Below are 15016 nucleotides of genomic sequence, written 5' to 3' on the forward strand. Positions count from 1 at the left end.
GTCTAAATCAGAAGTCATGTAGTGGAGTTCAATGTAGTGGGGTTTATTGTTCTATTATGAAAAGTTTTTCTTCTTTCTATGAAAAATAGACATTGAATCCAGATTGGTGAATGAATAAAAAGACGATATCAAAACGAGCTAAGCTATCAACACAGTTACATCATGTAAGGCATAAACACTTATATGCAGAAAAATAAGGAACAGTTAAGTAGAAGGGAAGATCTTTCAAACAGGCACAGACTAAAAATAATAAGAACATTCGAGCTGTTGAGCTAGACACATTTTTTTTGTACACACAGACAATCTTGTAGTCAGACACTAATGCAGACTGGATAAAAAAAAAACACTGACCTGTGAACTGTGACTACTTCTATCTTCAGGAGCTGTTGAAACACTGCTCAGAGGAGAGATTTCGATGTGAACTGCAGGAAGCTGTGAACTCCATGCTGGAGCTGCTGAAGTCTGTCAACGACTCGATGCATCAGATAGCCATCACTGGATATCAGGTACCAACCAGTGAAATCGATGGATTCTTTTCTTTTGTCTTATCTGAAAAAAGAAAAAAGACAGTTGATGAAATGATATACCAACAAAAAAAATGTCAAGTATAACTTTAAAAAACCCAGCTCTAGCTAACATGTATCGTTATAACTTCAGTCTTGGAGAGTCTAATGCAAATTGTTCAAAGAAAAGATGTGAATAAATATGTCTAATCGTTTCCTATCTTCAATGCTTTTTCTGCTTGAAACAATTAAAGGCATCAAAACAAAACTGTCAAAGACTCATTTGGTTCCAAATAACAACAACACACACATATGGACCAAACATGAATCTATTCTTATATATCATACAACTTGTTTATATTGCTACTTGATTTAAGGCAAAGCACAATAAGTTTCCTATGCAGATATATACATTCTATATGGTGTAGTTTTTCTGTAAAATTCAGAATTTCTTAAATATGTATATAAAGTGATACATTTCTCACTTGTTGGAGCCTTCTGTTACTGTCGTCTCTGTCCGTCTGTCCCAGGGTGACCTCCATCAGCTGGGCCGAGTAGTGATGCAGGGGGGCTTCAGTGTATGGATCAGCCATAAGAGGGCAGCAGTGCGGATGAAGGAGATGGCCCGGTTCAAGCCCATGCAGAGACATCTCTTCCTCTACGACCACGCCCTCCTCTTCTGCAAGCGCAGAGACGAGGACTCTCACGACAGGACGCCTTTTTACAGCTTCAAATCCTGCCTCAGAGTACAGCCTTTATTGGATCCTCCTGGATACATGCTACGCTAACTCTGAATATTGTTGTGCAATCCTTGAAGGGAATGAGTATTGTGGGGATTATGAAATGTAAAAACCTTTTCTTTCACTGTAGATGAGTGCAGTGGGAATCACAGAGACTGTGAAAGGAGATGTGAAGAAATTTGAAATCTGGTACAGTGGCAGAGAAGTAGTGTACATAGTTCAGGTATTTCATCTTTTTCTTTCAATTTTATATTCCCTGGTTTATTGCAGTGTCAGTTTTTTCACCGTCATCTTTTGCTTCATGGTTTAATGTGACTCCTTTTTGAATTTGTGTGTGTGCGCTTGTCAATCCAGGCCCCCACAGTGGAGGTCAAAGTTGCCTGGCTGACAGAGATTCGAAAAATTCTCACCAACCAGCAGAAACTACGTCAAGGTTTCTCTTTCTTTTTCTCTGCTTTATTACTTTCCTGCCTTGGGATATTGCCATATATATATATTGGTTTAAATGTACTGCTTATGAAGGTCTTGGGTTGAAGACAATTGTACTTTAGTGGATGATCTGACATTGCAGTATTTAAGACATGTTACTGTCTCCCTCCTTTCTTCACCTTTTCTCAGATGAGACTCCTTCTCTTCCACTCTCAGACAACCCTATCTCTGACAGGTAATTCTCTCTGCATGACCCCCCTATCATCCTGTATGTCAGCGCTTGACCTCTTTGTATGTGGTGCAGCGAATGTGTCCACTAACTTTCAATCCAGTCTAAATTCAAAAATGTATTTAAAAAATGGCACATTAGGATGAGAGCTGAATAATGAATAGGCTTGAGTAGTGTGTTTTGGGGATGAATTGGCATATTTGTCATCGCCCCTGAGAACTTGAATTCATTTGACAGTGTCTGTGGTGCTGAAATTCAAACTGCTGAATTCAGCACCATGGAGAGAGCGAGAGTTTGAGAACCAGCTGACCATGAGTGAGACCTGCCTGCTAAGAGATTTAGCTGCTTGACCAGTTCATGTTACCTTCAAGAGTTCAGCAGGTGTGCTTCAAATTCACGTCATTCATTTTGTGATAAAGCTATTTTATTGGGTGACTCAATGAATTGGATGAACATGTTTGGTGATTCTTAAGATTTCACTATCAAAGTGTAATTCAATTAACAGTTACTGCAATAATATTAGATATTTTCCAAGATCTTAAATATTTTTCATGATACATTGTAGTGTATAAAAGTATTGGTTTCCAGGATAGTGTCAATATTTGAGCCTAGAATTGGGATTTTAGGGGTTATTGTGCTGTTTTTGTTGAGATACCTCTGTTTTGTTTACTGATCGCATGCTGGCATGTTATCATTTCAATTACAGACCGGGTCTTCTGGTCTTCACGATACAAACTTGTTGTTATCTCAGGAGGCAGATGCATGGTTTTATTTTGGTGAAATATTTGAAGCCTGTGTTGCCTTAAGGCTGGTAATGTGATACATGTTACATTTTAACACATATAATCAAAAGATCAAAACCAACAATCAGTTGACCCTAACAAGTGCTGTTTGTGGAGTCCAACCTTCAGACCAGCGTTTGTCCGCAGCACTAACCTTTATTCTAGCCAGAAAAAAAAACTCACAAGACAGTGAGTCACACTGTTTGTTAGATTGGCATGTTCGCTCTTCAACATGAACATGAGCACTGCAGTGTTATTTTGATGTTTCTCACACAGTGCTCTGTAGCTGTAGATACCAAGGAATTCATCTCTTTGGAAATGAACTAATGTAAAGTTGTTTTAGTAATCTTCATCATAAAACAAAAGGCTTGGGCCCTGAGGGCACAAACAGCACAGAGCGTTAGACTAACAGGTTGCTTGTTTGGGTCTTTTCATTAGATGTGTTTACAATAAAAATACATCAGTCTTAGATCATATAGATCAATTTATCAAATCATAAAGTTCATTGTTTTGAGAATAGAATAATCAGATATGCTGTATGAGTTTTTTTTACTCTTAAAAACAGATGGAGGATGAGATGCTGTGAATGTTTGTCACTTTTTAAATTATTTTTCTACATTTGTGTGAGTCACATAGCATTTGTAAATAATAATGTAGTAGATAGGCTTGCTAAAACATATTAAGTGAATTTCAAATATTTACCTCTCATTGTCTGTATTTTCTTTTTAATTCTTGGGACAATGTGACATTTTCTCCCCATCTAACATTTAAAACGGGGTAAACCACACTTTGTATTATTTGCAAATGCTGTTTTCTCAAGGCCTGATTTGATGGCGGGATGATTTTGTTCTCCCAAAAATGTTTCCATGTATTTCAGCAATTTCTCTGATAAAATTGATACTTGTGTTATAAACTCCAACATCCGCTGAAATCAGACGCTGAAATATATGTGATGGTGATATTACTGGAATGCTGTTTTATTTTACAGAATGTGGATGAGTTTTGTGACACGGTGGATGTTGTTGTTGTTTTTTTGTTTTTGTTTGTTGTGGTTGTGCCTTGTTCCCATGGTGATGGGTTAAGTGCATCAGAGATATGTGTGTCATGGGGCGGAGCATCGGTGGGAGGCTGCTCAGCGTGTCTCCCTGTTCCTCACAGCTCCTCAGCAACAACCCACTCCTACAAACACAGAGGGGAGGAGTCAGTACACACTAGCCCCGCCCACTCGGACCCTGTGGTTCACTCACCTCGACGCAGTGAGTCATTGATTTGTCTTAAGGATAATTATTTCCCACATTTTTGTAGCATCACATTTTAAGGAAATCTTTTTTATTTCCTCTTCTTAACACTTTAATTTCACTGGCTTGATTCGATCAATTGGCCTAAAAATGTAAAGGTTTATTTTAATGGGATAATTAACATAATATAAAGGAATAATACTTTATCATGAAGGCTTGAATGAACTGTGAAATACTTCTTCTTTCCGACAGTGGAAACATATATAGGGAAAGGAGATTGTAATAAAGAGTGAAAGTTATGGTTCATAGTTGTCTCAGCGGTCTTGTCGCCTGCAGCTTGGCCTGTTCCTGCACACTCAGTGGCAATCTGTGATGGCCTGGAGGACTGGGGTGCAACAGACCTCTCCAACATATCCGACTCAGATGAAGAGGATCAACCTTCACCTCTTGTGAGATTTTCTAACTGTCATGACAAAGCTAGATCTGTTAAAGATATTGTAATGTCCCTTCTGAATGTATAAACACTGAGCCTAACATGAAGGTACGGCCTTTAATTTCCTTCTTCCTTGTCTGTTTTTCTTTTTGCTTGAATGTAAAAATGTAAAAATGAACTGTTCACCTGAGTCTACTTGTCTTGTCTTTTCTACCGATCTACAGGTGGCGGGCAGGTACAGGGTCATGGTGGAGAGCAGCATGGCCAGCACTGATGACATCATCTTCAACTCTGGTGATGTCATCCAGCTGCTTCATGAGGAAGTGTCGGGAATGTGGTAAAATAGACAACTTGTTTCAGAAATTTTAATATCAGACCACTATAAATGAAAATTTTAATTTGTTTTGTGTGTGTGTGTGTTTTGTGTGTGTGTGTTATCACAGGATGGTGAGGAATGTAAGTCGTGGTGAAGAAGGGCGTGTTCTACCTGAGGACTTGCACCGGATTCTGGGAGAGACCTGCTGAGAGCCAATTGGATAGATGAAGCCTGTGTGATTCCTCCTGTTAAGATTGCTTACAGGGCTCACTGTTTCTTTATAGACCTGTTTAAACAAACACCACACACAAACAGACACACACACACACTAACAACCACACAGACAATCACTCCATCAACTTCAGAAGTCAAATGGCATTTGACTTTGCTGAGACTTTCATCCGACCATCATATTGAAGCACATCCATCATATATTTTAGTCCTCAATGGACTGTGACTCTTTCACCTCAGAAAGCTGTACACTACAGAGCGGACCTCAGATAAGAATGTAACAATACAAAGCACACATGTGGGACCTCACAACAACCAAAGCCTAATTTTACGTTTTCTGTCATTTCATGCTTACTTGGTAAAACACATTGAACAGGGGACGTCATCCAAACATAAAAATGACTTGTTTATCACTCTTATCATTTCTACTTTCTTATAAAAAATCACAGGACTTGTGTCTGTGCTTTCTAACATATCATCACTGTACATGTGCCAAACAGCTCTACATGTAATAAGCTTTACATGTTTGATCAACCAGCTACATCTTTAGAGGGTGTGCATGTGATGTTACAGGGAAACAAAATTGGTTCCTTTATCTTTTAGTGGCAAAAACAAAAACTCAGAAACTGTCAGGTGGTGATAATGATGGAATGAAGCAAGCAAAGGAAGGCATTCTAAAACCATTACCTGCATACTATTATGTGAGATTAAAAAAAAAAGTCCCAATACAATGTATGTTCAATGCTATATTACAAAAGCCAGGATGTCCTTCTTGATCTGGACACATTTTGCACTATACATGCCAGTTTGCTTTTTTAAATGATGAGGTAGTAAAATTGTGTTCAGTAAAACCAACAGCAAACATTTTTTCAACAATATTGAAATGTTGCTCCAAGGACCAACATAGATGTACAAGCAAGGATTTCAGAGATTGCAAATGACAAATCTTTTTTTCCATTTATGCATATTGTGTGCAAAGTTTGTACTTTGTAGTATACTAAGGGATGTGTAATACGCACACTAGCTATTGTGTGAGTGAAGATATTACAGGTCTCGTCATTCCTTACAGCCTCTGCACTTTGTTTTGTCACTTTGGGTGTGGTGGTTAAAGATGTATACATGAAAATATCAATGTGAACCCTCTATAGATCTTTTCATTTGATGATTTCATTTTTTCATTATATCATAGCAGGAAAAGCAAAGAAGTCCTTTTATTTTCATTTATAGTCCCTTTTGTGTTTTTCCTGCAATAACAATTGAACATGTTTCCTGTGAAATAAAGTGTGTTGATGCAGCGCTCCTGGTCAGGGGGAACTCTATGGGACAGACACTGCAGAATTCACACAGTACAAACAACACATGACTTCTACATTTGCAGTAACTGCAGGTGGTTGTCATGACTCAGAGGTTGTTCAGATATATCTCAGTGGGTTCATTTGCCTATTTGTTGTTTTTGCTGATTGTAATATGCTTTTATTTTTGTTGACATAATTGTATGTAATAATAGTTTATTGTATTGGTGGTAATTCTAAAACTCTTCCATCAAATGATTGTCACACAGCCGTTATGACCACTGTTAACACTGAGATCAAACAAGCTTTACATTTCTGTTTGTTTGCTTCTCTGCATGCACATTTCTATTGCATTGTCTTCCTGTACTGCTGCTTTTCTGTTGTATAACACCAACAGGGAAACTTTGCCCAGTGTTTGGTTGTAACTGTAAATAGAGTAGTGTAGCGCCAAAGTCTTACAGTTACAGTGTTGATTCCTGAAATGTTTATTTTAAATTCAGAATACTCAATTAATGAGGAAAGACATTCATGGAAACTTTTAATTCATTCTAAACTGCCTGGTTTTTAAAACTGCCCGGACTGGTTTTCGTTGACTCTTGAGGCATCTTTGAAACAAAGAGCAAGAAGTGGTTATGTCACACTGCCACTTTACCGCCATGATTACTGAGGTTTATCTCTTTGGAGCAGATGGTGTAAAGTTACCAAAAGCTTGAGAAGGTAGCTGCAGTTAACTGTGAAAATGTACATTTGAATTTTACACTAAACAATAGTTGATTAAATGGTAAAACTAGTTTGGACAGTTAGAGATTTACACACTGCTATCAAGTGATGGAATAGATCCCTATAGTATTAGCTGTATCTTTGTATGCTATAAATCAACAGTGATGAGACATAAGCTAAGATTAACTCTGGATATCCACAGATAATATTTCCCTACTACATACAATGGAAACATTATTCACTTGATAGTGAGTGTACATCTGTCCTAATAAGGTCCATCCAGTACAACTCTTAAAGAACAAAGATGAATTCATGTACATTGTATTTGTATTCCACCCTACACTGTCTAAACTGTTACATAACAGAAGTAATCATTTGTTCAGTCAGGCTAGAATCTGTATTTTCCACAGTACCTTAAACTGGTGTTTGCTACTTTGCTCATTTTGCACTTTTTTATATTTTGAACCATTGTGAAAGCTTGTATAATAATGCATAAAGTACATGATTATTTTCTAAATATAAGCACAGTATTATTCAATTTGACTCAACCTGACTGGTGTGATCTTTTCTCTTCAAAATTCAGTTTGATTTGTTTTTCATTCGCTTCAGGATCTAGTGTTGTCGTACTGGAAATCAGTCTTGGTCTCAAGACCACTCTTTTAAGGGCTTGGTCTCATCTTGGAATCTAAAGCATTTTTTACTCTGTCTTGTCTCGGTCTCAGACTCGGTGGACTCCAGATTTTAAATCAAGACCACCCCTGATCGGCTATTTTTCCATGTCATTATTGTGATTAGAAGATAAACGCCCCTTTCTAAAAGAAAGAATATATTCAATTCATTCATAATTTGATTTTTTTCCACCTGTTACGGCAGCAAGTGAGTGACATTCCTGCTGCACCCAAGATGAGAATTTTTTCATAGTTATTTATGGTTCTTGGTCTTGATTCAGTCTCGATCCCTAAAGGTCTTGGTCTTGTCTCGGTCTCGGAGCACTCTGGTCTCGGGCATGTCTTGGTCTCGGTTAGTTTGGTCTTGACTAGAATACTATAAGGATCTTAATAAACCTAAGATGCACAAAGTACCAGGCTTTCAGCATGCTCGATATAGAGGCAGATCTTTATTATTCCTTCATTTGATAATCAAAATTGATTACATGTCACATGATATAGTTCATGAAGACTTCTACCGAATCGCTCCTGATTGCCCCGTTAATGTTTAAAGCCTTACTCTGTAATTAGAAAAAGTATAGCATTTTGTATAAGTTTGAATATAAAAGCACTCTAATTTTACAGTGAGGAGAAAGCTTTAACCCTTAAAAAAGTTTTAATTTAGAACATTTTGTAGGAAAGCTTGAAAAACTCTTTAGATTTTAAAGCTCCCATAGAGCACAAGTACAGTACTGTAGCTACCACCACTATGTGATATTGTCTGTAACTACAAAATACAATTTTGTTGAGGTGTTAAAAACACACATTGCAGGGACTAAAATAGGCACCTTGTGTTGTGTAATCCACAGTTACAAGGTGTTAAAAATAACTTGTCGATCCTACATTAAATAAAAACCATTAGATACTTAACATGAGTTGGTTATATGAGGTGCACTGAGAACACCTGTGGGTTTTCTCTGTTATCTGGGAATTAACTTTATTCTTTTGGTGAGGACCATTTTTATTGGAGAAGTCCATTTTATTAGACCACAAATTATTATGCTAGAAAATATGCTTTCAAACCATATTTCTACTCAAAATTACATTATTTTAATTTTAAGACAAAAGAGAAGTCACACAGTGTGAGTTAAGTTTCAATAAAGAAACAAATACCCAGATAGAAAGTTACACTTTATTGAATGCTGAAAATTAAAATGAGGGTTATCACCCCTGATTTAGTTCAGACACAAATTGTGAAACTGAAGCTTTTGGCTGACAGCTGTTTTATCTTTGTAGTGGACATGACTCTCTTTGTTAATTGTTAATACGAACCCCTGTTATGCCACTTATCCACGTGTAGTACCGTGACACTCGAGTGTAGATGCCGTACTTCCCATCCATTGCACACTCCTCCCCCCAGCTGACGATGCCCGTCAGGAACCAAGTGCCTTTGTAATTGGTAGCATGCGGTCCCCCACTGTCCCCCTGGCATGCATCCTTCTTTGCACTTTGGTAGCCAGCGCAGAACATCAAGCGCGTGACGTGGTCGCGGCTGCTCTGTTTACAGACTGTGCGCTCCACATAGGGAACCTCTAGCTTCTGAAGCTTGGTGGCCTCAATGCCCAGGAACTGTATCCTTCCCCAGCCACTCACCAGAGAGGTGGGGGAATCCCTCAGTAAGTTCTCTGTGAAGTCTTTGGGGCCCAGGCAGATGGGACGTCGTTGGCTGGACAGCTCAACAGGCGTAGCAAGCTTCAGCAGTGCAATATCATGGTTATAAGGAGACAGCTCGAACCTGTAGTGGCGATGGATATGCCGCTGTGCCACCAAATGGTCTCGCTCTGGACCCTCATCTTTGCTCACATCATGTTCACCTAGAAGCAAAGATGGATGGATACACAATGTGTTGCATTTAAAATCGAAATGTCTAGATTTTTCACAGATTTAATCTCATCACTGCTATCGATATAGCTTCTTTGTTTCTCTTTCATTTTAGTAGTTCATCATAAGCCCTAAAATAAATATTAAGTAAAAATTCTGTTGACTTGTTTTGTTTTTCAACATGCATGCTGTTGTGGCAGGCAGGGATGGTGCATTCACGCACACTCACATTTCTAAACTTCATTATTAATAAATGTTTGCACAATATTTTTCATCTTGGTATGGTTAAACAACACAAGCTGATCAATGGTACACTTTGGGGAGCTCATAAAAACGAACAAGAGAGAGAAATAGATGAGCGATTTAGAGGACATTTGTTTTACATACCCACTCTGACAAAGAAGTGTCGTTTAGCGATATCAGCTTGTACCAGACAATGAGCAGCAGTGATGACCCACAGTTCACTGAGCAGAGATCCTCCACAGAAAGGCTGTGCTCTACCAAGGGAAGGTGACTGAGACATCAGTGTCACCTGTAAACACAAACACTTGCGTAAGCACAAAGTGGGGAAAAAAGGAACCTTTTGCTGGATGTTTGTTTTATGGTTTTCTGCACATGCTGCCTCATTGTCACAGGAAGTAACGTCATTCACCTTACTCACACATCAGCCATTTCCCTCTGATATAACCTGGTTTATTCAGGGTCACAGACCTCCTCTGGTGCTTGATTCATGTTATATTTTGACCAAAGCACAGCACAGATGTTTCATTTAGACCACAGGGGAATGTTTGAAAATGTGGAAAAGGGGGATAATATGTCCTCTTTAAGTGTATGATAGGAAAGTCCTAATTTGCTAACATTAATGTAAGCGAGGACGTGGTTAAATGCTACAATAAGCTGTTGTCTGATGAAAGCTAATAGTTTATCTAATATGTTGTTTTGAAAAGTTAAGTAAAATTTAGCATTCAGCCACTTCTTAGCAACAGCACAAAGTGACTTCTAGCTAGAAAGTGGCTGAATGCTAACATTAGCCTTTGTCTGAAAATGGGTAATTGGTTCATATTTGTTGTTTGAACTAAAATATGGTTATATGAATATGGCTTAATGTCCCTCGGGGTTTTCACGGTTTATTGTATTTTAGTTGCTGGTCAGTTTGAATAATTAATGATTCATTCTGACATTTAGACCACTAACAACCTAGAACTCACCTGTCTGACATTATAGCGGCATCTCACATTAGATGGCTTGTTCATGTTAAAAGTAATGCCCACATTTTAAAAACCCCATTTTTGGGGGTTAACTGAAATTGTGAGGTATAAAAAAAAATATAAAAAATAAAAAAGTAATAGTACAAACAATACATCTGTAAACAGCATTTTCACAATTTCTCATTGAACAAAAGAAGAATATCTTCAACTCATCACATTCTGTGCACTCCATTACCTGCCATGGTATCTCTCCAGGTCTAGCTTCATCTCCTCCCACAATCCTCTGGTCAGAGTTCTCCTCTGCTGTGATGCTGGGGAGTGTAGGAAAGAAAGCCCAGGAAGGCAGCTGCTTTTCAGCGACAGTGCTCTCTTCTCTTCCATTCACAACAACCTCTCCTGGATTCACAGAGGAGGCTGACCTCACTGAGCGTTTAAATACTTCAGTGATGTTGGATGGGTGTGAATCATTCATAGGCAAGTCATAGTAATCATACATATGGTCTATAAAGTCGCTGAAGTCCTCATCGAGCAAGGTGTCGCTGTTGTTGTGTCTCACTGTGCTGTTCGCTTGGTTAGATGACCGCGGCGTTAGGGCGGACCTGGGGACAGATGGGGAGGACAGGTCCGTACGACCACAGCTGAATGGTTCTGAGAGGGAATAGAGGCAAAACAAAGAGGGAGATGTTCATGTTTTGCCTCTAAGACATCATGCAGATTTTCGCACATATGGAATGGTTTTCTTATAGCCTTATCACAGGATATGGAAACAGCAAAAAGTGATGTGATTTGATCTCACATTTAGAATTAAAGAACGGCTATTTGAATCCTCTTATTTCAGTATTTGCTACATCGTAAGCTGAATCGTGAGCAAACCATAAACTTACATTTTGACAATTGAAAAAATATAGATTTGAAAAAGAAGAAAGATATTGTGTTGATAGATTTATCAGTATGGGCCTTATGGGTCATACGTTGGTATGTTTAGGCTGAGGGTTAGAAGCAGGTCTGTTCTTCTTTTTTTTTAAAGCCACGTTTTAGAATTTTTATTTTTACTACATTGAATGAAGTAAAAAAATCTATTTGGATTCAATTTTCAGTTTGTATTGAATTGATTTGTACAAAATCGTCCCTGAATCATAGCTCTGGAGAATTGGATCGAATCGAATCAAATTGACGTGTAAAGGAGAGATTCAAACTCCTAGTATGTTGATTGATCATTTTCACTGCGCTGCTGTAGTTCGACTTGAACCTTAAATTGTTTTGTTTTTGAAATACAAAAAAAAAAAAATAGACAGGAAATTACTTTGTTTTAATCTCAAGTTTTTTTTAATCAAACATGTGTGTTGAAAGATATTAATATATAGGTCATGAAATATATTAGTAGTTTTCAAATTGGTCCACAGCATGTTTACATTAAATTTGTTCATCGTTTGATTCTACCTGTTGGTGTACAGCTCCTCTTGTCAGCCCCGAGCATGTAACCAGCTGCACACTGACACACAGGTCGCTCCTCCTGCATCACACAGAAATGAGCACAATCACCGTTGTTCACCTCACATTGTTTGGTCACCTCTGTAAACAAGTGGGAGAGCCAAATAAATCACTTATTTTCCTCTTAAAAATCTTTGCACTCAAACAAACTGAATTGAAATGATAACGAAACAGGAGGTCAAGAGCAATGTTTGTATAATTTCTTTCCATCCAGCTTCACACACTCACCTATCTCACAGTTCTTGCCGCTGAAGTTTGGTTTGCACCAGCAAGTATATGCACCGATTCCATCCTCACACACGGCTCCATTTTGACATGGGGGTGGCTTACAGTGGTCACCATCTACACACAAGTATGTAAAATACATAAACAGGTTTACATGATCCTCTGTTTTACATTCAGAGCAGTTGTGTGTATTTCTTCCCCATTGTTCTCACCAATGTAGGCATTCCAGAACTCCATCTGAGAGAAACATGTGAAGAGAAACCTCAGATATCTGCCAGTAAACACTCTAATACAGCAAGAACAAATTATGTGCGCAACTTACAGTTTTCTCATCATTCTCAAACACCTCCCTGGCCTCCTCCATTGTGCACACTTCCTCCTTACACTCCCGCTCCAGGTTATCTTTGGATAACACTTCTTCAAGATGGCCGCTGTTGTACCTGCGCGTGCGAATCAGCACAGCATTGGCCACCTGCTGTGACAAAAACACAGCTCCTAAAAGAAAACAGAAGACATTACTGAAAAAGCTCTGAAACAGTGCTCCAGCAGCTGCACTGAATCTGCTCTGTAAACTGTTTTAGGGATTTTGAAATTTGAGCAAATTCAGCCCAAACTCAGACAAAATCCAACACACAGCTGGACCCTAATGAAGATAGAACGTAAGTGAACACAAGGTTTAAATCTACTCATTTTAACTTGGACTTAAACTTTAATCCAAATACATTTTTAGACATATTAACAGGACTCACTACAACAAAATCAATCGTCATGTCTAGCTTGAGTAGCATCACATCTGCTGTATTGTAAAGTCTTCCTTTATACTCCTCAGTTGAGTGTCAAACACCAGCCTCTTCTAGACCTAAAATGATGATGTAAACGTGTAGAGTTTCTTTTTTCAATGAGGAATTCAGCTACAGTCATTAGAATAGCATGCTGCTTTTGGATCCCATGGGCAATACGTTACCCACAAACATCTATTTTAAGTCATTACAACTTCATATTCAGATCAATTACATCAAACATCATTTTCAAACTTTTTAACTGCAGATGAGTGTTTTAATATTCTTATACAGGTTTTTTGGAGTGTTGTCACTTTAAGACTTGGGGTCACAGATCAGGCCTCTTAAAATGATCCGTTGTTCAGCAGACTGATCACGAGCGTCTTCTTCTTACATTTTCAAGAGTCTGACATCTGGCTGCCTCCTCAACTCCGTCCTACCCCTGTGTCGTTTACCTGTGTTTTCCTGGGAAGATTTAGCAGGACGTCCATTCACCTCCAGCAGTAAACCAGCAATGAAAACCAGTAAACAAATTCCAGCCATCTTGTCGTTGTCAGCGGCCAGTCTGCTTGAACTCCTGTTCTAGAGAGACAAATCCACCACTCCAAAGTACAGCAACAGACTGTTTACCCACCTGGGAGTATGTGTATGTGTGTTTGTTCAAAATTGTGTGTTTGTTCGAGAGAGAAAGAGACAGAGTGAGTAAAAAGTGTGCGAAAGATCTTTAAAACGCGTTTAAGGGAAATCAGAGCGAAGCACAGACTGACAAAGTTTGAAATGAAGATGATTTTATTCAGTCGTGTGGGACTGAAATTGAGCAAAAGCAAATATTGACAGCTGATGAGTAAGGGTCGTTCTGGATATTATTTTGTGTGTGTGTGTGTGTGTGTGTGTGTGTGTGTGTGTGTGTGTGTGTGTGTGTGTGTGTGTGTGTGTGTGTGTGCCGACGTGACCAGCTGTTAATCGTGTTGTTTGCCATCATGAGTCTTGTTATCTAAGCAGCTTTTGCATCATAGCTTGCATGACAGTTTGAAACTCATCAGCACATACACACAGAACCGCACACGCAAACACACACACTTTCAAACTAATATATTCGAGAGAATCATAAGTCACCTTAAACATTACACTTTGCAGCTTTAAAGAAGCCCAAGATTCTTCACTTTACATTTTAAAAAAGCTGAAATACCTCATCAGAATAGTCATGCAACAAACACACACACAAACTAATGTGTCCAGATCTCCATTTGAGTGAACAAGTGCTGCTGTAAATCCGGCTAAATCAGCTTAAATCCATTTAGATGCATCAGAAGAGACTGAGGCATAATTAAAACTCCTCAGCTGGTGCTGCAGTTTACACAGTCATGTGTAGGACACCCAAACTCTGAGCTCGATCTCAAGTATTGAAGGCTGTTTGATTACTCTGTGAGTTACACAGGGTGTGGCTGCTGACAAATCACAGTGACTGACAGGTAGCTCAGCTGGCCTTGAGCCAGCAGCGCCTTGGCAACAACGGCCTTGTGATGACTTATTGGCTGAGGATGATTTAAACAGGTTGATGCAGGCGGGGTTGCGGCTCTCTTTTTAGTGCAACTTTTGCCGGCCGTTCTGCTCAACCCCCTCTGCAAACTTGATATTCTACTGCCTAAATGTTTATATGCTGTTGTAACTGTTAAGGGCATTTACAATCCCAGGTGATTAGTATCCAACGCTCAGTTCTGCTCAGCATTGGAGGAGGAGGGCAATAGTGTAAATGCACAGAGAAAGGCAGAGGAGAATACAAGGGTGCTGTTTAAGCGCAGTCGGTAGAGCTGGCACTCCCTACCCAGAGGCAACGTCCTCGAGGACTTGTTTCCACTCGGACCTGACGTG

The 15016-nt window shown here is 38.9% G+C and overlaps 2 protein-coding genes across 3 annotated transcripts in view; one reads left to right on the forward strand and one right to left on the reverse strand.

Moving 5' to 3' along the window:
• LOC132988095 (proto-oncogene DBL) overlaps window positions 1-6122 on the forward strand; it is a 15856-nt gene extending 9734 nt beyond the window's left edge. Inside the window, exons 18-26 of one of the 2 annotated variants that reach the window (XM_061055243.1) lie at window positions 381-506; window positions 1034-1249; window positions 1374-1466; window positions 1598-1676; window positions 1862-1907; window positions 3767-3939; window positions 4258-4370; window positions 4579-4691; window positions 4798-6122. In XM_061055243.1, coding sequence (XP_060911226.1) covers window positions 381-506; window positions 1034-1249; window positions 1374-1466; window positions 1598-1676; window positions 1862-1907; window positions 3767-3939; window positions 4258-4370; window positions 4579-4691; window positions 4798-4879 — 1041 coding nt within the window. In that variant the 3' untranslated portion in view covers window positions 4880-6122. The remainder of the gene's footprint in view (window positions 1-380; window positions 507-1033; window positions 1250-1373; window positions 1467-1597; window positions 1677-1861; window positions 1908-3766; window positions 3940-4257; window positions 4371-4578; window positions 4692-4797) is intronic. The other variant, XM_061055244.1, reaches the window with a different exon arrangement.
• A 2612-nt stretch (window positions 6123-8734) lies between these two features.
• On the reverse strand, window positions 8735-13913 carry f9b (coagulation factor IXb). Its single transcript, XM_061055245.1, has 8 exons — window positions 13600-13913; window positions 12688-12860; window positions 12578-12602; window positions 12369-12482; window positions 12090-12221; window positions 10885-11297; window positions 9829-9973; window positions 8735-9434 (listed from the first exon to the last, which is right to left on the reverse strand). The coding sequence occupies exons 1-8, from the start codon at window positions 13685-13687 to the stop codon at window positions 8875-8877; spliced, it is 1650 nt and encodes a 549-aa protein (XP_060911228.1). The 5' UTR covers window positions 13688-13913; the 3' UTR covers window positions 8735-8874.
• Between the last annotated feature and the right edge of the window lie 1103 nt (window positions 13914-15016).

This window comes from Labrus mixtus, chromosome 14, assembly GCF_963584025.1.
Source record: "Labrus mixtus chromosome 14, fLabMix1.1, whole genome shotgun sequence".
In the NCBI taxonomy this organism is placed as follows: Eukaryota; Metazoa; Chordata; class Actinopteri; order Labriformes; family Labridae; genus Labrus; species Labrus mixtus.